Source organism: Leucopleurus acutus (genome assembly GCF_964270905.1).
Source record: "Leucopleurus acutus genome assembly, chromosome: 14".
NCBI classification, from domain to species: Eukaryota; Metazoa; Chordata; class Mammalia; order Artiodactyla; family Delphinidae; genus Leucopleurus; species Leucopleurus acutus.
In genome coordinates, this window is record NC_139156.1 from 32,067,568 (window position 1) to 32,088,135 (window position 20,568).

General features: G+C 48.3%; 1 protein-coding gene across 15 annotated transcripts in view; it reads left to right on the forward strand.

The window, feature by feature from the left end:
* Positions 1 to 20,568, forward strand: part of SORBS1 (sorbin and SH3 domain containing 1) — a 239,490-nt gene that overhangs the window by 188,993 nt on the left and 29,929 nt on the right. For 10 of the 15 annotated variants that reach the window (XM_082854122.1, XM_082854125.1, XM_082854126.1 and 7 more), the window contains 4 exons: positions 4,580 to 4,629; positions 13,507 to 13,679; positions 16,334 to 16,419; positions 19,420 to 19,587. In XM_082854122.1, the coding sequence (XP_082710248.1) occupies positions 4,580 to 4,629; positions 13,507 to 13,679; positions 16,334 to 16,419; positions 19,420 to 19,587 (477 nt within the window). Of the gene's footprint in view, positions 1 to 225; positions 328 to 4,579; positions 4,630 to 13,506; positions 13,680 to 14,201; positions 15,672 to 16,333; positions 16,420 to 19,419; positions 19,588 to 20,568 lie in introns of all 15 variants that reach the window. The other 5 variants (XM_082854116.1, XM_082854118.1, XM_082854121.1 and 2 more) reach the window with 2 other exon arrangements.

Below are 20,568 nucleotides of genomic sequence, written 5' to 3' on the forward strand. Positions count from 1 at the left end.
GGAGCTCTGATTACCACAGGATTTATATTCTCTATGCCTAATGTTGCATTCCCTGTTTTCCTGTCTTTAACTCATTTCTAGTAAGCTCTTGTGTTTTAGTCATGCCATCTTTGCCTTATTAATGTATGATACTAAACAAACTCGTTTTTCAAACGTAACCTTCCATGCTGTCTGCCTTTCCTCCTAACTAAAACACTCTTTCCCATCTTTTCTTTCTTGAACCAGACTAATCTAGAAAAAGATCTCAACCTCTGCCAAACAGAGTTAGAGGCAGATTTAGAAAAAACGGAGACGCTTAATAAGGCACCCAGTGCAAACCTGTCACAGGTATTTCCGAGTTTTTCTCGTGCCCTCAGTTCCCTTTGCTTTCTTCTTTGTTCTATGGTTTTTGATGTAGTTGGGGTGATGAATGGTTATGCTGGTCATTTTTAAGCTGCATGGCTTTCTGACTCCTGTTTTAGGTCACCCCTGACCCCCAAGTTAATTGTTGTTTGGATTTCTTTTGAGCTTGGCATCTTCCTTAAAGGGGCTTTTTCAAATATATATGCAGGGTGGCTAGTGATTGAACTGCTCCCCCTCGGCTTACCATCCTCTTTCTCTGCTTTCAAGGGGTCACCCTTTTAACTCCCCTTCTGCCCCCTTGTGTGTACACCTTCTCTGAATTTTCAGGGAGCCTTTTTTGGGCAACTTCTATGTCTTTTTTGCAGCCCTGGGAGATACCAACCTCAGAGATCATTTTCAAAAACACAGCAGCTGTGATTCGAGTGCCTCTTGCGTGCAAGGCACTGTCAGAATAGTAGTATTTGTAATTTGAAAGGTCAGAAAGTTCTTAATGAAAAAATGCACTCCGGAGACCAGACAGCCTGGCCACAAGCATTTGAAACTCTGCCTACATTGATATTTTTAAAGGGAGCTATATCCCAATGTGGTTTATTAAAGGATGTGTCAGAAAGAGCGAGAGTCCAGGGTAAATGGGCTCCCAAGGCGAAGAAAAATACCAAATGTTTGGAGAACTACCCCCAGGGTTCCCTGACAAAACAAAGGAGACGCTTACAAGGAAAGGGTATCTTTATAGAAAATAAAAAAAGGAATGCGGACACTGCTGAAGAGGCTAGGACGTCCACAGACTGTGGCAGGAGAAATGGAAAATGCTAATGGACCGTGTTATTCTTAAGCAGAACTGAGACAAGGAGGGTCAGGCCACCAGTGTGTGTGACTTGGGTACGAAGTCATGTAGAGCCAGAGACTCAAAGCAGGTGATTATGGCCGCAGCGAGGGGGGCCTGGGATACGAGGGGCAGAAGCCAAGCACTGCAAGCTGATGCAGGGGAGTTAGGGTTTGGGAATTCAGAGTCACCGAAGGATGGGGTAGCCAGCAGGACCAGCGGTTAGGCCCAGGGGAACACAGAAGGTGAGCGACAGGGCATGCAATCAGGCAGATGCGTGACGGGGTGGGCACAGTGGGGAGCCGAGTCTCCAACCAGGGCGGAGACTGGCACCAGCTGTAGCTGCTGTGGGAATGGAGGTCTGAGCTGGGTCTAAAGGAGAACTGTGGCTGCAGGTAAGTCCTGAAGTGAGCTGGGGGGCCGAAGGGGAAGTGAATCAGCAGGCACTTTTTTCAAAGTACTGTAATAAGAGTGGTTCTGTAACGTGTGGCAGGATGGACAGCAGCTAGAGAACTACTGCAGTAACCGCAGCCTCCTTGGGGCAGAGATGGCATCCAGTACCTACAACCCTGCCTGGGGCTAGGTGGGCCCGAAGAGGTGTCTGATGCATGAATGAGTCATCTTGACATTGGTTCAATTATGCGTTACCCGTAGTCCCTAACGTGTGTGACGTGCTGAGGGAGGTTCTAAATCAGCACAAGAGTGGACTTTGCCTTCAAGAACATGACAGCTTAGTCACACTCATAAATAAAAGATCTCCAACAGTACACAGCAATGCCTGGTAAGAGCTAAATGAACGCCACAGCCTCTAAGTGCTCAGAAGAGGGGGAAATCTTCCAGGAAATCAGGGAAGACTTCTCAGGAGTTGGCCAAGATCTTAAGGGATTGATGGAATTTAGGTACATGGCAGAAGTGGGGACCATCCACTTGAGGCATGGTAGAGAGCACAAAAGTGAACGTGTTTAGGATGGATTCAGGAATAAAGTAGATGAATTCATCTGTAATAGAAAATTTGGGGTGATAACAGTGGAAGGCATGTTTGGGAAAAGAGGGTTGACCCTGGGTTGTAGAGACTCCAAAAATATGGTTAAAGAGATGGTTGATTTTGCCCTCAAGTCAATGATGTGATTCAGGACTAGTGTTTTAGGAAGGTTAGTGTCCTCACTCTAGAGAGGTTGAACTGAAGGGATAACCTCCAGTTGGAGGTTGAGAGGGCAAGGAGGCTACTGCAGCAGTCCAGGCATGTAGGGGTGAGTACTCCAGTGGCACCAGCATGACGGGATGAGGGTAGATGTGAAATCACAGAGGAAATTGCAGTGGGACATTTTAACTAATTGGTGTGAAGAACAAAGAGTTGGGGTAATGGGATGGAGACATAGACAACTGTAGGGTTTTGGCCAGGAACCTGGAAGAATGGGGACATCCGTATGTCACATAAGAAAGGTGGGGAGAAAATCAGTGCAGAGGTAAGATGAAGGAGGTGGTTTTAGGTAGTTTATTTTCGAGGTGTTTGTTTGGTATCATATAGGGAATATCCAGTACACAGTTGGAAATAGAAAACTAGGTCCCATGAGAGGCAGGGATGTTGAAAGTCAATCCGAGTCACCTGAAGAGAAGTGATGGTTGAAGCCCTGGGAGCCGGTGGAGACACCCACCCTCGGAGTAGATTACAGATCGAAGAGAGAGTCATGCAGAGAGAAAGGATGGGAGACAGGCAGCTACCCATTGGGATGCTGGATGACACAGAATAGGAGGAGGGGCGGGTCAGAGAAAACCAGAGTGAGGAGGAAACGTGAGAGGCGGAGCAAGTGTGAGAGTTGCCCAAGGGGTCCCCCAAAAATAGACTCTGAGGGAAGGTCAGGCATTTGGTAACCATGAGGCTTCTAAAAGCTGTGGTGGTTGCTGGGTAAGTAGTTGATGGGAGGGAGAGTATGTGGTGAAGAATCAGGGGAGCCCCCAGGGGTACAGCACTGATCGGCAACATGTGATTGTGGAAGGAAGGAAGGGAGATGTTTCCAGAGGACTCAGCAGGGTTGTGCAAGAGTTCTTCCAAGATGGAGACCCAGAACGGGGCAGGTGCCAAGGCTGGGAGACCAGTGCGGGCAAAGGGGCTGGAAGGATGGGTGTGGCGGTGAGAGCAGTGCCTTCTCAGGAGTAGAGGGGGGTGGAGGGCAGAGGGCCGGGGGTGAGCCCCTGACGAAGGCTGCCTCCCCTCCCATCATCCTCCCTCTTTCCCAATCTCTTCCTTTTCCTTCTGGTGTTTTTCTTTCTCTCCTTTCCCCAAGTACCTCTTATCCTCCGCAGAGCTTGTTTTCCTTGAAGTGGTCATTAGTAGAGGTAGGAGCTTTTGGGTTTGGTCGTGCTGTGTGGCTTGCGGGATCTTAGTTCCCCGACCAGGGATCGAACCCGTGCCCCCGGCAGTGGAAGCTCAGAGTCTTAACCACCAGACGGCCAGGGAATTCCCAGGAGCATCTTTAAACGTTAACTTTCATGTTGATATATTCAACTAACACATTATTTTTAAAAACAAATATATTGAACCCTTTGCCTTTCTTTCTCCAAGACAACAGAAACCCTAAACTCTGTAATTATGCTGCTTTTTCTCTGCATAGACTCTTGGTTTTCTTCCTTGTGCATAGGGGCCTGTAATTTGATAATATGTTCCCTCCCGTCACGCTGAAATGGTGATTAATAGGTTTTGTGAAACTGCATTTCTCCCCATTTCCACACTTTTCAATCTGCAGGGGTAAATAAATGATCTAAAAGTACAGTCTTTTAAAATGCATTTTTTTAAAAACATCTTTATTGGAGTATAATTGCTTTACGATGGTGTGTTAGTTTCTGCTGTATCACAAAGTGAATCAGCTATATGCATACATATATTCCCATATCCCCTCCCTCTTGCGTCTCCCTCCCACCCTCCCTATCCCACCCCCCTAGGTGGACACAAAGCACCGTAAAATGCATTTTTGTATGTTCTGTACCTGAAGTGTTGGGTGACACTCTGGTTGAGGCATGTGGGTGCATGAAGGAGTCTGGCTCCGAGGGTGGGGGGATAAGCTGCTGGAGGGTGCTGTCCATGTCACTAGTGCCTGTTGCCAAGTGGTGGGCCATCTTTCCAGTGGGCCTGCGACTGGAGATAAATGTTAAGGAGTGGGGCGTCTCCCGACCCACCCAGAGAGCCCTGGCTGCAGCCACTGGGAGGCAAAAGCCCAGAAATCCTTCTAGAGAAAGAGCGCCGCCTTCCGCCAGCACTGAGACCTTTCCAGCCGAGCCCCCATCTCTCAGGGGGCTTTATCTAAATTAGGAAAGGAAAAGGACTTCTCTCATTTTCCCCTTGGCTTGAAATATCTGAGTCGAAGTAAGTCATCTACATTCTTTTTTTTTTTTTTTTTTTTTTTTTGACATTTACAGAGCTCAGCAGTCAGCCCCACTCCGGAAATTTCTTCAGAGCCTCCTGGATAGTAAGTTATCACTCTTTACATGGCTTGATGTATTAAATATCAGAAACGGGAAGAGGCTTGTGTTGTATTTTGTTATCAGTCTAGTGGATTTGAATGACGTACAGTTTGGTGATAAGTAGCAATTATCGTCCTCAAATTATTTTTTCCCCCTCCTTTTCCAAATTAATTTTGCGTTGATTCATATTACCTTTGATAAGCTTTTCCCTGTGTTGGCATCTTTACCTTTAGAATGTGTGCTGATCTTTGGGGGAATGGAGTGGGTGACTAAGGCCACGTCTGGTATAAAGGTGGGGGTGGGGTGAGGTCCTCAGGCTGGACCTATCATGAGGAAGGATGGGGCCAAGAGGGGGCTAACGTGTCTGATTCTCAGAGATCCTGGTTTATTCCCCCATACCAATTCTTAGAATTCTGCCTGAGTGATGAATGCACACCCCACGCACTTCTTCATGGGCTGACCACCAGACTCCTTTCCCGTCTCCAAACCATCCCAGGTCCTCTCCTAGGTTACCTGTCTTAGTACTTCACTGTGCAGGTGTTATCCCAGCCGAAAATGCTTCCGTGCTGCTCCCTACCCTTACAAACACGGTGAATAGCCAGCACTTCAGCTTGTATCAATGGGCCCTGACGGGTCCTTCCTACACCCAGTCTCACATTAATACCTCTTACGGCATTTACTTTTCTGTTGCTGTCTACCTGACTTATGCTCTTGTATTTTTTTTTTTTTTTTTTTTTTTTTTTTTTGCGGTACGCGGGCCTCTCACTGCTGTGGCCTCTCCCGTCGTGGAGCACAGGCTCCGGACGCGCAGGCTCAGCGGCCATGGCTCACGGGCCGAGCCGCTCCATGGCATGTGGGATCCTCCTGGACCGGGGCACGAACTCGTGTCCCCTGCATCGACAGGCGGACTCTCAACCACTGCGCCACCAGGGAAGCCCTATGCTCTTGTATTTTTATAACTATAATAAATTATGAACTCCATGAGGGCAAGGACTGCATCTCCGTACTGCCTGGTGCACCCTATAGATTTGGGAGCTGTTCTGGTAGGAGCAGCTTCTCATCTCATCACCATTATATCACCATCTGTATCTCATTCTTTGAAATATGACAAGGAGGAAAGGCACACTATTACCTGTTCCATTTGGGTTGGGTAAGTCCACAATGAGCAAAGTTCACCTCTTCACATAGAAGCCTGACTTGGTCTGAATGCTGAGTTTATGGGGGCAAATATTATGGTCACTTGGGCGTATCCAACCTATCATATCTTGCCAAAGAAGGCATTTTGCAAGAGTAGTTTCATTTGAAAGTCAGTGAGCTGGGATTAGGGTATTTTGGTGAAAAATTGCTTCAGGTGGCTGGCTGAGTGAATTTCTACAGGATCTAAGGCACTATGCTGGGTATTCTTTTTTTTTTTTTAATATAAATTTATTTATTTTTGGCTGCGTTGGGTCTTTGTTGCTGTGTGCGGGCTTTCTCTAGTTGTGGCGAGCGGGGGCTACTCTTCGTTGCAGTGCGCAGGCTTCTCTTTGTAGTGGCTTCTCGTTGCAGAACATGGGCTCTAGGCACATGGGCTTCAGCAGTTGTGGCACGAGGGCTCAGTAGTTGTGGCTCATGGGCTCTAGAGCGCAGGCTCAGTAGTTGTGGTGCACGGGCTTAGTTGCTCTGCGGCATGTGGGATCTTCCTGGACTAGGACTCGAACCTGTGTCCCCTGCGTTGGCAGGTGGATTCTTAACCACTGCACCATCAGGGAAGTCCCTATGCTGGGTATTCTAATAGGAGCATAAGGTGCAGTCCCCTAATAGTTTCAGGGGCAAAACACGCAAAAAAAAAAAAGTTAGTAAATAAAAAGGCAATGTGGCAACTGAATGAAATAGACTGTAGAGGTTAAAAGTATTCAGAAGACAACTCCCACGGGATATCAGAGTTAAGAGTGCAGGTCTTGAATGAAATGATAATTTTAACGCCTGATTGAGCATTTACTATGTGCCAGGCCCTGTGCGTAGCATCGTATATACCTTACCTCATTTAGTCCTCAACATTTCAGGATCAGGCGTTATTTTTTATCCCCATTTTATAGGTGAGGAAACAAGCACAGAAAGCTGGTGTGTGCCCAGGTTCCACAGCTGTGTGTGGCAGAACTACCACCAGAGTAGGAGCAATGACGTTCTAGGCCAGGAGACTGCCAAGATCTGCTGGTGGCAGCAGTAAACTCTCACCTGCACTAGTACTGATTCAAAATTGGGTAATAAATTAACCAAAGGCATGCTAGGGTTTACTGTTTTGAGCAGTTAAAAAAACAACTTAACCATTTGTGTAATAGTGGGTTAGCAGGATTGAGGGGGACTCATGCAGACTTTTTAAAAGAGCAAGTTGCTTTCAGACACTCTGAGTACTGGTGTACATAGATATTTGATGTGCTAATTTACCAAGCACTGTATTTGTATCATGGAAATAGGTCCAGAGACCTCTGTTTTTCAGCCATAGCCCAGCTCTCATGAAACACTTGACAGGAATAGATGAGCTTTTCCCTCCTGCTGTTCTTCCATGTGGGGATTTTTCAGTAATTCAGGCTTGGTTTTCTCCCAGTTTGTTCAAATGAGTTAGGTTTTTCAGTATTTGGAATTGGTGAGGAGTCAACATAAGTGTGGTGCCTGATACGTATGAAAATGCACAGTAAGAGTTTGTTGAATAAATGAATGCATCTGTGAATCTTAATTAACTAGAATCCAACTTGCTTAGCACTGAGGCAGGCTGCTTGTGAACGGAATCTGGCCCCTTTCACTGCATGGACACGAAACGTGAAAGAAACGTTGGCAAGGCTTGACTTACTTAACCCAAGGGCTGAAGAAAGAGGAGTCACCGATACCCCAGGATCAAAAACTCTGTGGTCACTGGAGAAGTGATGGTGTTGTCTTAAATCTACTTTCACATCTTGAGCAGACTGCAGCTTAGCATTTTATTAGCATGGTTCCATATCACAATATTAGAAGAACCTGGGAAGAGAAAGGAAGAAATTCACCCACAGCCCCAATATCCTAATACAACATCAGTCCTTCCTCTCAAAAAATATATCTTTCATACTTGTAATCATAGTGTATGTCCCGTTTTGAATTTAATTCCCTGGAGTTATCAGATCTGTAAGTCAGCGGTATATTTTCATCATGACTTATCATTTGGGCATTGATTGGCACGAATACATTTTTTTGCCTAACCAAAGAGCTTTACTCTATTTGGCCAGCAGGTGGCACTCAAGAACAAGCTGCTCTTTCCTAAATGGTGATGGTCCACTAGAGAAAACATTTCCCTTAATCCAATGTAAGATCAAAACACAAATCAGGGCTTCCCTGGTGGCGCAGTGGTTGAGAGTCCGCCTGCTGATGCAGGGGACATGGGTTCGTGCCCCGGTCCGGGAAGATCCCACATGCCGCGGAGAGGCTGGGCCCGTGAGCCATGGCCACTGAGCCTGCGCGTCCGGAGCCTGTGCTCTGCAACGGGAGAGGCCACAACAGTGAGAGGCCCACGTACCACAAAAAAAAAAAAAAAAACACAAATCATTACCTAAAGAGCTACATGAAAGATTAGAGACTCCCCTGGGCCTTAAAAATGTCAGAAATCTGTGTGCTTGTAGGCATGTAACTTCATAGAATCATTTTTTCCCACTAATATGTATTTGGTGAACAACAGTGCTAGACACCAGGCATGCAATGATTCGTAAGATAAACTCCCTGGCCTCAAGGGGCTCAGAGTGTCATTGGGAAATGACACTTGTACATGACAATCAGAATGCAGTGTGGTCAATTCAATGATGGGACCCAAGAAGGAGTGAGCATCTCTTTTGGGGAGAATGAAAGAAAGGTTTTATAAAGCAGCAGCAAATAAAAAGTGAATGACAGTAGCATTACATTATAAATACAAAAAATTTTTTTCATGCAGTACAAAAGGCTTTAAGATTGTCTAGACTCCCTTCCCCAAAGTCTAGAAAGAGTTACTTTCTTTTTTTCCTGAAAACACCAAATGTTTTTTGTCTCCTGCATCGGCAGGCGGACTCCCAACCACTGCGCCACCAGGGAAGCCCAGCCACCAAATGGTTTTAAACAGTGAGGCTGGAATTTTTTGTTTTGTCCTCTGTTGAATCTCCACCTAGGAGAGTGATTGACACTTAGTAGGTGCTGCGTAAATATTTGTGGCATGAATAAAATCAGCAGTGGAAGGACAAATTGAGATGTTCTCTAGAAATATCATGGGCAGTGATTTGCAGATATGATTGGAGGGAGTCAGGGCTGCAGGCTCGGGGAGTGGTGCTGTGCTTCCTGCAGAGGTACAGACGAGTGGTCAGTGGTCGTGAGCAGTCCCGGGAGGGAAGGAGCAGAAGAATTGATGTGAGCTGTGTCGAGGGCAGGACCTGGTGACTGCTTAGGTCTGGGGAGCAAGGGGAGGGAGAAAGGGGTTGATTCCCCTGGCTTTCTGGCTTGGGTGAAGGAAGACAGAGGAACAGGGCTGGGGTTGGTTTGGAACAGGTTGGGTTTAAGATGCCTGAGGACCATGTAGGTGAGGATGTGTAGAAGGCAGTTAAATGTCTGTGTCTGGAACTCAAAAGAAAGGTCTACACAGATTACAGATTTGAGCGTGGATTTCATGGACAGTCTCTTTGCACCTTTTAGTTTTGCAAATGAAAGAAATTGAGGCTGAGAGAACCAGATTGTTTCCAAGTTCTTAAACAGAGTGGGTTTGCCTCAGCAATCACATTCCTCATTGGAGCCGGGCTGGAATCACAGCCTGCCAGGACCCTGCCTGTCTCCTCCAGAGCCCTCCTGGTAGCATGATTGAAACAGTTGGGCCTAAGATGATTGCTCTCTTCTCTCACTTTATCCTTTCAGTGAGTGTGTTTTTATTCAATCCCCCTTGAAACTCAGCAGCCAGCTCTGCATCTCAGCCAGAGGGTGAGTTCTCCGCAGTGTCCCCCACCCCGGCTTGCTCTTTCCGAACCGAAAACAGCTCAGCTCAGGCTACTGAGGGCTGAGCTTCTGAATTCGACTTGTTTTGTGAAGCAGTTGGTGGCTGCTGGTCCTGATCGGGCTTTCCTCCATCAGCCTGGCTCATTTTCCCATCTTCTCTGATCTGTTTGAACACAGCAAAGACCCAGGAACTCTGTGACCTTCTGCAAATCCCTTCACCCCTCTGGTCCTCGGTTTTGGGGACAGTGGGACAAATGACCTCCAACATTAGGAGGTCTGATGGAGATGATATATTTAAAAACATTGGTCAAGAGTTTTTAGATACTGTTTTGAAACAAGGAGCCCCTCAGTTGCAAAGTGTTACACATGTGGAAAAAGCATGCTGGCTTTGGTATCAGAAAGAAAACAATTGGCTAGAGCAAATCCATTCTGAGAGGTTTCCTGAGTGCTGGTTTGTTGTTCTGGTGGGGAAGCAGGAACAAATGGTGATAACGGGTGGACTAAAGCCAGAGGTGGGGTAGTGGCAGGAGGGAGGGACGTTCTGACAGCTGGTGCAGTAGAGGCGGTAAGGGGTCAGGCAGCTGGTTGCCGCTGAGAGTCAGCACCAAAGTGAGGAGGAACTAGGGGGGATTGGGTGGGAGGTTCTGACTGAGGCTGAGGCAATTCAAGGGGAAGGACAGCAGAATAGAAACTGCTGTCAGGCACTCCCCCAGCGCCGAGGGAGGTCTGGTAACCGCAGACCAAGGTGAGCGGGGCTTTAGAGACTGTCCCCTCCCAAAAGGCTGTTGGCCGGTGAGCCTCAAGGACATCTATGCATGGATCTTAGTTAAGGTTGTACAGAAAAGGAGAAACGTGGTTAAACTGAAGGACAAAATCAGAAAATGCAACCAAAAAGAAGAGGGTGGACTGTGAAGGGGAAGTTTAGAAAAGGGGCAGATTTGTCTTTCATTGTGAAATTCATACTTAGAGCCGGTTTAGAAGAGCTTACATTTATTTAAATCGGCAGATAGTGCCACAACCTTGCAAGTCACCTTTAGGGGTCCTTCAGCTCTCTAGCAAGAGGTGACGGTTTTTATTAATCAGATCCTGGGTGGCGTCGGTGAACGCCACCTGCAGGCAAAAGCAGGAGAGCCAGAAGCAGCATGGGTGCAGCCATTGTCCCAGAGCCTGCGGGTGAGAGTGGGCACCTCCCAGCAGGGACCAGGCGGGCACCAGTAAGGACAGCCAGCCTGAGCTCAGGCCGTCCTAATTCCCTGTAGTTTTTCTCTTTTCACCCCTCTGATGACTCCATGGTCACTGATTTCAGGAGCTAAGAGCCCTCAGTGAATGTGATATAATCCTTATACTTGTAAAAGAATTTCTAAATACATAATTTCGCAAATTAAAGCATATCCTTAATCAGATCATACGTGCCAATTTTTACTTTCAGAAAATGTGACCTTTTATTCATTCCTCAGATATTTATTGAGCATACCCGTGGCCGAGATGGTCTAGTGGGCGCCTGCAAATAAAGAGTGTTTGCCCCATCCCGACCTTTCCAGAGGCCTCTCTCTGAGACACGAACCCTGGAGGGCTGCATGTAGACTCACTTCATTCCCATGCCTTTTTTTTTTTTTTTTTTGGCCATGCCGCTGGGCTCACAGGATCTTCCCTGAGCAGGGATTGAACCCGTGTCCTCGGCAGTGAAAGTGTGGAATCCTAACCACTGGACCACCAGGGAATTCCCATATTCACATGCTTTTTGTCCTCAGCTTTGAGGGTTGGTTTTCTTTCCCCTTAGGTTCCCAATAATGTTCTCCTGTCTTGGCCGAGGAAAGGGGAAGAGATTTGACCCCCTGACCTAGGCCAGAGATAATGAGGAGGGGCCTGGGAGAGCCCTGATAGCCCGGCAGTCCCCTGAATAGAGCACGTGAAGCCCTTCAAGCAGTGGCGGGCACATGGCAAGGGCCCGGGAAGTGGTGGTGACTGGGAGGGGGTGTTACCAGTGCTGGAAGCAATGGAATTGCTCCGGGGAACTTGACTACTTTGAGGTGGAGACATTGCCTTTCCTACCACGGAATTTCCACCTCTTTTCCACTTCTGCCTCCTGGCTCTGGATATGCTCGTCCCGGGGGTGCATTCATGGCAGGTAGCACTCAGCAGTGATGACGCACACGGAGCTCCGGCATTCTTAAGTCCTGTTTCCCTGTGATGTGCAAGCCTGGGCTCTTGGAAGGTGCTGCCTCCTAGGTGGTAGGGAAATGTTAGAGCGGCCGAGAGTACCGTCTGTGGTGCCCGACGACAAGGCTCAAGTTCCAGCGCCGCCCGTGCACTGACTGCGCCAGCTTTGATGAGTGCCTGACTCTCCCAGTGGCTCGTCCTCATCTGAAAATGGGGAAAGTAGGACCGTTCGTGGGAGTTAAAGAGAGAATGATCATCGGCCACTTAGCACAGTGCCCCGCACATAGGCCATCTCAACAAGCAGGGTGTACGGCTGCTGTTGCCGTCATTGTGTGTAACTCTGGGGACCCAGAGTCTGCGGGAAGTATAAAAATGATTGTATGGTGATGCATGGATAGAAGGAAAGAGACGGACAGATGTATGAGGAAGCAAATGCAGCCCAGCGTTCCTTGTAGAATCTAGGTTGGGGGTGGTATATGGGTGTTCGCTGTTGTAATTCCTTAAACGTTTCTTTCCATTTGATAATATTCATAATATTGGGATGAAGTAATTTCATCAAGCTGTTTACATCTTTAGAGCTGGAAAAATTCCATATTGATGCCGGTAGATGGAATTTGGTAGAACTGAAAAGCAGCCTGGCAGGAGCCTGAGTGCTTTTGTGGAAAAGGGGTCATCACTGATCTGAGTGAGTGTGTGAGCGTGCCCACATGTCAGTGTGTTGGTGGGGGAGGGCATAGAAAACTGGAATTAGGGGAGGGGGAGGGTTCAGCGAGTAGGCGCTCTTAATTTTTTCTGTGCCCCACCTCATTCCAAAAAGGATTTGTGGTAACTTGCAAAAATACCTAGACTTTCAACAAGATAAAAATAAATGAAGGATATAAACCAGCAATAGTTTATACTCATAATACATGTCATAAGGTGCTGAATACAAATTTTGAAAGCAGTGGATGGGATAAGAATATATAGAATCCCAGCTTCCGGTTGCAGCTGGGGGCTGATTTTCCTGGAGACCCTAGGCAGCTGGGCCACCTCCTTTCATTGTTGATTTTTTTTTTTTTTTTTTTTTTTTAAGCGGTACACGGGCCTCTCACTGCTGTGGCCTCTCCCGTTGTGGAGCACAGGCTCCGGACGCGCAGGCTCAGCGGCCATGGCTCACGGGCCCAGCTGCTCCGCGGCATGTGGGATCCTCCCGGACCGGGGCACGAACCCGTGTCCCCTGCGTTGGCGGGCGGACTCTCAACCACTGCGCCACCAGGGAAGCCCCTCATTGTTGATTTTAATGCTCCATTGGTCAAAGCACTTGTGAGGAACAACCCAGCAAAATAATCCAGGTGGTTGACTTGAAATGGCCAACTCTGGCTGGCAACATGTCAGAAGCTCCACTCATGTCCTCGACTGTCCCATCTTGAGTGCAACCACTGGGCCCCCAGAACCTCCTCCTGTCTGGCCCCCCTCCTGCCCTCCATCCCCAGGCAGTGTTTCTCAGAGTTATTCTTTTAAAACACAAGGTAGTCATCTCAAATAGAGCACCTTGCTGTTTAGACACTATTCCTGAGCATTCCAGGGCACCTGTGGGCCTGCCTTGTCTGTAGAGGTCTGTGTCTAACTAAGAACGCCCTTTAGAAGGGACGGTGCTTGGCTGGGATGCCAGGAAGTGTGTTTCCTTGTCCTCAGCTGGTAATGTGCTTTTTAGAAAACTGTTAAAAATACTAAATCCTACTCTCTCTTTTTTTTTCTTCTCTCTTTTAAAATTTCATTGTTCTCAGTGTATATTCTTCCAACTTCCACGCGGTGAAGAGGGAATCAGATGGGGCTCCCGGGGATCTTACCAGCTTGGAGAATGAGAGGCAGATTTATAAAAGCGTCTTGGAAGGAGGAGATATCCCTCTCCAGGGCCTGAGTGGGCTCAAGAGGCCATCCAGCTCGGCCTCAACTAAAGGTAACTGGGCGAAGCCTGCAGGCCTCTCGCCCATCCACACGGCTATCAGGGTATCTCTCGCCCGTCCACACCCATTCCTGGGGTGATGACAGCACGAGGGTGAACCTCCAGCGACTGGGATGAGTTTTGACTTGTTGAGATCCATCTCCAGGCCACGGAGCCCTTGTAGTCCCCTCCCCTAGTATCTCACCGGCCATTTTTCTTTCTGGTACGAATAGTTTCCCTCCCTTTGAACCCCAACCTTGCTCTCCCTGAAGCATCTCTCTCTTTTTTGTTCTGATTCCCTTGTCTTAGAAATTAGCGGAGCTTTTCCTAACTCTAGCAGGGTGGCCATTTTTCTTTGCATCTTTGCACCTGCTTTGCAGCACAGATTATTTTGCTTCCGGACATCGACTGGAAATTAAAACAAAAGACAAAACACCCCTTATGACCAATGAGCATGTTTCCTCTCCTTTTTTTTTTCCTTGTAGCTTTCAGCTTTAACCTAATGGGTCTGTTTATTTTATTCTGCATGCTTTCCAGTGGATCATAAAGGTGGGAATGCTCACATGATTTCTTCATCTTCAGTTCATAGCCGAGCGGTTCACACTAGCAGTGCGTTAGGCCCCGGGTGTAAGCACAAGAAACCCTTGTCCGCTGCGAAAGCCTGCATTTCGGAAATCCTCCCCTCCAAATTCAAACCCAGGCTCTCTGCTCCCAGCGCTCTTTTGCAGGATCAGAAGAGCGTCCTGTTGCCATCGGAAAAGGCTCAGAGCTGTGAGAACCTTTGTGTCTCGGTTCCTCTGAATGATTCCAAAAGAGGCCTCCCCCTGCAAGTGGGGGGCAGCGCGGAGAACCTGCTCGTGCGCTCCCGGCGGGACTACGACGGCAGGTCGAGCAGCACCATGAGCCTGCAGGAGTACAGCACCAGCGCCAGGAGGCCCTGCCCACTCTTGAGGAAGGCTGGCCCGCAGTTCACCATGCTCTACCGAGATATGCACCAGATCAACCGGGCCGGCCTCTTCCTGGGGTCCGTCTCCTCCTCCAGCGTGCGGGATCTTGCCTCCCACTTCGAGAGGAGCAGCCTGGCGTTGGCCAGGGGCGAGCTGGGCCCCAACCAGGAAGGCTCGGAGCACGTCCCCAAGCACACCGTCTCCTCCCGCATCACAGCTTTCGAGCAGCTGATTCAGCGGTCCCGGTCCATGCCGTCGCTGGACCTGTCCGGCCGGCTGAGCAAGTCCCCCACGCCCATGCTGGCCCGGAGCGGCCTAACCTCTGCCCGCTCGGCTGAGTCCCTCCTGGAGTCAACCAAGCTCCGGCCCAGGGAGGCAGGCGGGCTGAACCCTGGGGGCATCTACGCCTCCCCAGCGTGTAGCCGGATGGCGGACCCCACCTTGGGCTTCAGGGGCCTCGTGCCTTCCGAGCCGCTCTCCGCCTGCTCGGACGAGCTGGACCGCTGCTCAAACATCTCCAGCGACAGCCGAGAGGGCAGCAGCGGCAGCGTTCACGGAGACTTCCCCAAACACCGCCTCAACAAGTGCAAGGGCACCTGCCCGGCCTCCTACACCCGCTTCACCACCATCCGTAGGCACGAGCAGCAGCAGACCTCCCGGCGGCCCGACTGGCGCCCGGATCCCAGGGGGGACAAGGGCACACTCCTCAGGAACATCTACCTAATGAGCCCCCTCCCTTTTCGGTTGAAAAAGCCCTTCCAGCATCCCTCCAGACAGCTTTGTCCCGGGGACTTCTCAGGCCAGAAGCCAGACCCCCCCAGGGGGTCTCAGCCCCATCAGGACGAGCCCCCCTCCGGGGGGAGGCCCTTGGTTCCCAGACGGCTGTCTTCCCGGCACACCATGGCCAGGCTGAGCCGGATCTCAGAGCCCCCTCAGGAGAGACCCGCGGCCCCGGAGGTCTGCCTGACGGCCTTTAGTAATGGGAACTCTCTGCCGTACTCAGACCACAGCCTGGACAGGAACAACAACCCCCAAAGTGAACTGGGAACGTCCCTCGGAGGTGGCCTTCTGTGTATTTGCCCAGTCTCACCTCACCCATCTCTCCACTCTGCTTGCTTTGTTCCCTCCTCCCGTGTGCCCTTGGTGCTCATTTTCTGGTCCGTCCTTTGTTTTCTGTTTGTTTTGCTTGGCAATTAATCATGGCTCATAGTGGCTGCACTTCTTTAAAAACAGATCCCCCATGTCATATAGACTAACCACCAAACTCTGTTTCGAAAGAAAAATTGGCCGTTTAGCTCATCTGAGAAATGTGTTCATTTGAACTCCTGAACCCCTTGCAGTTCACACCAATCCCAATTCACCCTGAGGTTTTTTGAGAGGCAGCCTCTCTCGGTGGCCCTGTGTATGTGTGTGTGAGTGTACAGTGTGTGTCCCTGTAAGATCCTGCACGCCTCTTAATAGGGACACTTTTCAAAGACGGTCCTCTCTTTGCTCACCTTTTGCCTCTGATTAGTTTTCTTTGTATGAAACTAGTTCACAGGTAAATCCAAAAATCGGGAGGGGGAGGGCATTTGTTTTTTTTTCCTTCAGAATCTGAATACTGACCACCAAACGACGACGGTACAAACTTGATATTTGTCATGGATGAAAGGTGAAATCTTTTCCCAATCTGGTTTCCCACTAAATCTTTGCCTGTTTTAACTTTACTTTATTGTTTTGAAGATTCAGAATCACCAAGGCATTTTATACCAGCTGATTACTTGGAATCCACAGAAGAATTTATTCGAAGACGTCATGATGATAAAGAGGTAATCGCCCCCTTTGAAATCTCTTAGCTCTTGTGCAGATAAAAATATGAAGGAAGTAGACATTCAGGGAGGTGGCTTGGCCTAGCAGTTAGAAGCAAACATTGGGATTTTCACAGGTGACTTTTTATATGACATGAACTCAGTCACTCCTCTTTTAGTCCACTTTTCCAAAGAGTAGGACTGATTTTCCCCAAGGTGCTAAGTTCCAAATGCCAAATCTGCCCGGGAGGTTCAGAAAGAGCTTGCCCACCACTGCATTCAGTGCCTTTTAAGGGGAACCTAGAGTCCTTCCCCCTAACCCCTGCCTTATTACTCTCCAGGGAAATCCATCCTCTTATTGGCACAAAGCACAGTTCATATTGAGAAATATGCAGTAGGAGAAAGAGGAAACTGAAAAAGAATAATGCCCATGATACATTTTATAAAAATAGTTTGAAGAAGTTGCCTTTAACTCAGAAGAAGAGAGATACCCCAATAAACGTTGATAACCCCTCTCCCCCAGAACTTCAGGATATAGACCTTGTCCTGCAGCTACTGAAATGTCTGTACTGCAGTGATCTGACTGACGGGGCCGGGAAAGGAACGCGTTCTCTTGGGATTTAGGAAGAGGTAGTTCTGCACATCAGCTAAATGGGCAAAATCACAAGCTGCTGTTGTGATGAAGTGTTATGACGAGGCATGTTTTCTAGACTTTGCATTCCCGGAAGAAAGGGTCCTATAGCTTAAACAAGCTCTGATGAGTGTTTTCTTGCAATGAAGAGATGGAAGAATTGCTTTGAACCTGGTGGCAGCAAGGGAAGGTGTTCGTGTGTATGCAACTCCGTCCCTTTCCCCGTAAAGTCTGAAGCCCTTTTTCTGTGTTGTGCTGTTTTGTTGAGTTGGTTTCAGAGCTTACGGGGATTTTCCTTAAGGATTTAGGGTAAGGCTGACATTGAAGAGAGCTGGAGGGTAACAATCATTGCTGCCAGCTAGAGAGACAAAGGACAAATAAAACCACAGCTCTGCCCTTCTCTGGGCACAATACAGACAGTGCTCAGTAAGACATTTGCGCCTGTCTGTGAAAAGAAACAGGAGGAAGCATTTGATGGACAGAATTATTTGTGATAGCATGGTGAAAAACTCACAGTGGACGTCCATCTGGCCACAGAACAGACTCCTTTTTGTCACTGTCACTGAGATACAAGATTCTACCTATCGAAGCCTGGCCTGCTGTGATGAGGGAAGGTGACATTCCATTTCAGGATGATAAACCCTAGCATCCGACATGGCAGGTTTCGTGGTAGAATTCTCGCCTGCCACATGGGAAGCAGATTTTACTTTGCTGGTTTAGCAGTTTAGAGGGTGAGCAGCTTGTTTCCTGAATGACGCTGGCTCACAGATCCTTGGGTCTTTCTCCCTGTTTTTTGGCTTATGTGTTTAAACTATGGGAATGATGGATTTGCTGAGGTCAGAGTCACACACTGGGTAGGGAGCTCTGCTCCATTTGCATCTGTCCATTCCCATTGCTACAGAAACAACTCACATGTCCCAGCTCAGGGAATGCCAGTCCTGGCATTTTTCCATGCAAGTGGCTTCTTATTAACATTGATGATAATGGCATTTCAGAAAACAAGAGCCTGTCAGTCCTGGAAGGGACATTAGTGGTCATCTGGGCAATTCCCTTGTTTTATCCAGGAAAGGACTGCCACAGGACAGTGGCTTGCCTCGGGCCACACAGCCAGTTACCTTGTACCAGAGGCAGAGCTGGAAACCAGGGCTCGACCGTGCTTCACAAAGCACTTTCTCACGTCTTTTCTCGTTTAATCTTTACCACAACTTACCTGAGCACTGGGAATCCCACAGCCATTTGACGAGTTATTGCTTTATTACTGGTAGACCCTGGAGAAGAATAGAAAAGTGGGCCCACCATCCTTTGGGACTAGGTGTCACTTAAGGCATTTAATTACCTGCTGGGAGAAGACTAATGCGTTATTGAGAATGCTCAGAATGATCAGTACTAATCAATGCTTTCCTGCAAAGAATATTAATCTCAGGAAGGTATGATTGGTATGGAGTAAGAAAACACATTAAAATTCTCTTCCATAGGGTCCTTTCAGTAGGCAATGAGGACATTTAGTTAAATGGAACCTTGTTTAATTATTTTAAAAGGCCTTTAAAAATAGAAATAGATGACTATTTCCTTAATTTAGGAGAGAATATTTCTTCTAAACCCAGGTACCATTATTCTTAGTTTATCTCCTGCATTTATAGTCTACCTCGTTCCCTTAAACTCAGTTTCATTTCACCTAAGGAAGAAACAGTTAAGTAGGAAGTACAAGGTAAGTGATGCTTTCTGTCAGTCACATAAATAGCCTTCGGTGCATGTGCTGAGGCCTCCTAACAACCGTACTCGGAGGAAGGGTTGGCTGGCCTAGGAGAAGGGGTGCCACGTTTTCTGAAATGGGTATCTCTACTCTCTTGAGCATAAAGTAGCAGGAATAGGAAGCACAAAGATGACCTGCTTGCCACAGAACCACACAATAAGAGCCCACAGCAGTTTTAATAGCCTGATTTGAGGAGGAGGAATCAGCCAGCCCTGGTCCCACTATGGGAACTCATCACTGCCTGAGTGAGGGAAGGATAGCACTTCCAGCCTCCCACCATGCTCCATGCTCGTGAATGCTCCGGACGGACCCCCTGGATGCCCTGGCCGCCTTGTGCCAGGAGGCAGGAGGCTTTTGGCTGAGCTGGGAGATAGTCTGCAGACAGCGTAACCGTATGGGACCCAGCGTTCCCCGCAGCCCAGTGCTCCCCCGGTTTCTCCCCGCAGCGCTGTCTCCTCCCTACACAGAGCGCACGTGGGTGGGTACAGCGGGAACCTTGCAGTTGCGGCCATAAAGCCCCCCCAACATGTTTCCTCCCTATTGACCCAGCACCTTTTTCCTTAGTTGTTTTTGTTGGCAGTTTTCCAATACCCTGGACCAGATGATTCACAGCCCATTTTATGCAATTTCATGGCAGAAACTTTTAGCGGACCAGAGACGACTTAAGCGTGAGCAAGAAGAAGCCGATATTGCAGCTCGACGCCACACGGGCGTCATTCCGACGCACCATCAATTTATCACTAATGAGCGCTTTGGGGACCTCCTCAATATAGACGATACAGCAAAAAGGAAATCTGGGTCAGAGGTCTGTTTTGGTCACCTCGATCTGCTGCTTGACCCAAAGCAATATTTGCCTTCCCTCGGCATTGCCCTCTGTAGGCCAAATTACCTCTCCAGACAGCATCTGTCATCCTGGCTTCCCTTAGGCTTGCTTTGGCTCTTCTCTGGCTGGTCGGTGGACATGATTCCCATCATGTCCTGTGCTCTGTATGTCCAAGCATGCCTGGCTGCGGGACCGGGATCTGCTGGCGCACAACCTGAATGCATGCCTTAGAGCATCGGCTGCCTTCATGAGTCTGGTCTTCTCCATCTGCATTTTATCATGAGACTGTGTTGCCTGTGCACTTTGCTTAGAAACCTATACCTTAGTTCATAAGCATTAGTAGCTGTGGTGTGGACAATTACGAGGTTCTTCTTTGAAAAGATGGTTTAGTGAACCTTGTATTACATGCAATGCAGCCACTTGGTATCCTCTGACGATTTAATTGACTGAAGTGTTCAGTAGAGCTGAAGCCTCACTGAGGAATTTTGAAAGCCAGACCGTTTTTGCAGTTAGGGTAAGCCATGGAGGGTAAGCGCTCTCTGAGAGAGATCTCCTTTGTTGCCTTAATTTTGACGTTTCTCAGCTGAAATTATGAAACTTCATATTATACAAGGAACAAAGAAGTACAAGCCTTTGAAGTGATTTTATCCAGGCCTTGGCCTCCTGCGTGAAGGTCAACATATTGAAATTCTTGTGCTGGCCAAACGCCGCAGCTTGCATCAGCGTTTGTTTGGCCACGTGATCCTTAAGTAGCCCTGCTGAAGATTAGCTCCTTTCAGGGAAGCCTGTGTGCCTGGGGCTTGGGGAGGATTGGGGAAATGGGGCAGTGACACCAAAGTATATACAGTTGTATAATCGTTCAGTGTAATAGCCAATTAAATACTCATGTCTCTATCTTTTGAGTGACAGAGGCACCACTGGCTGTTCATCAAATGGTTTGGGTTTTTTTTTTTTTTTTTTTTT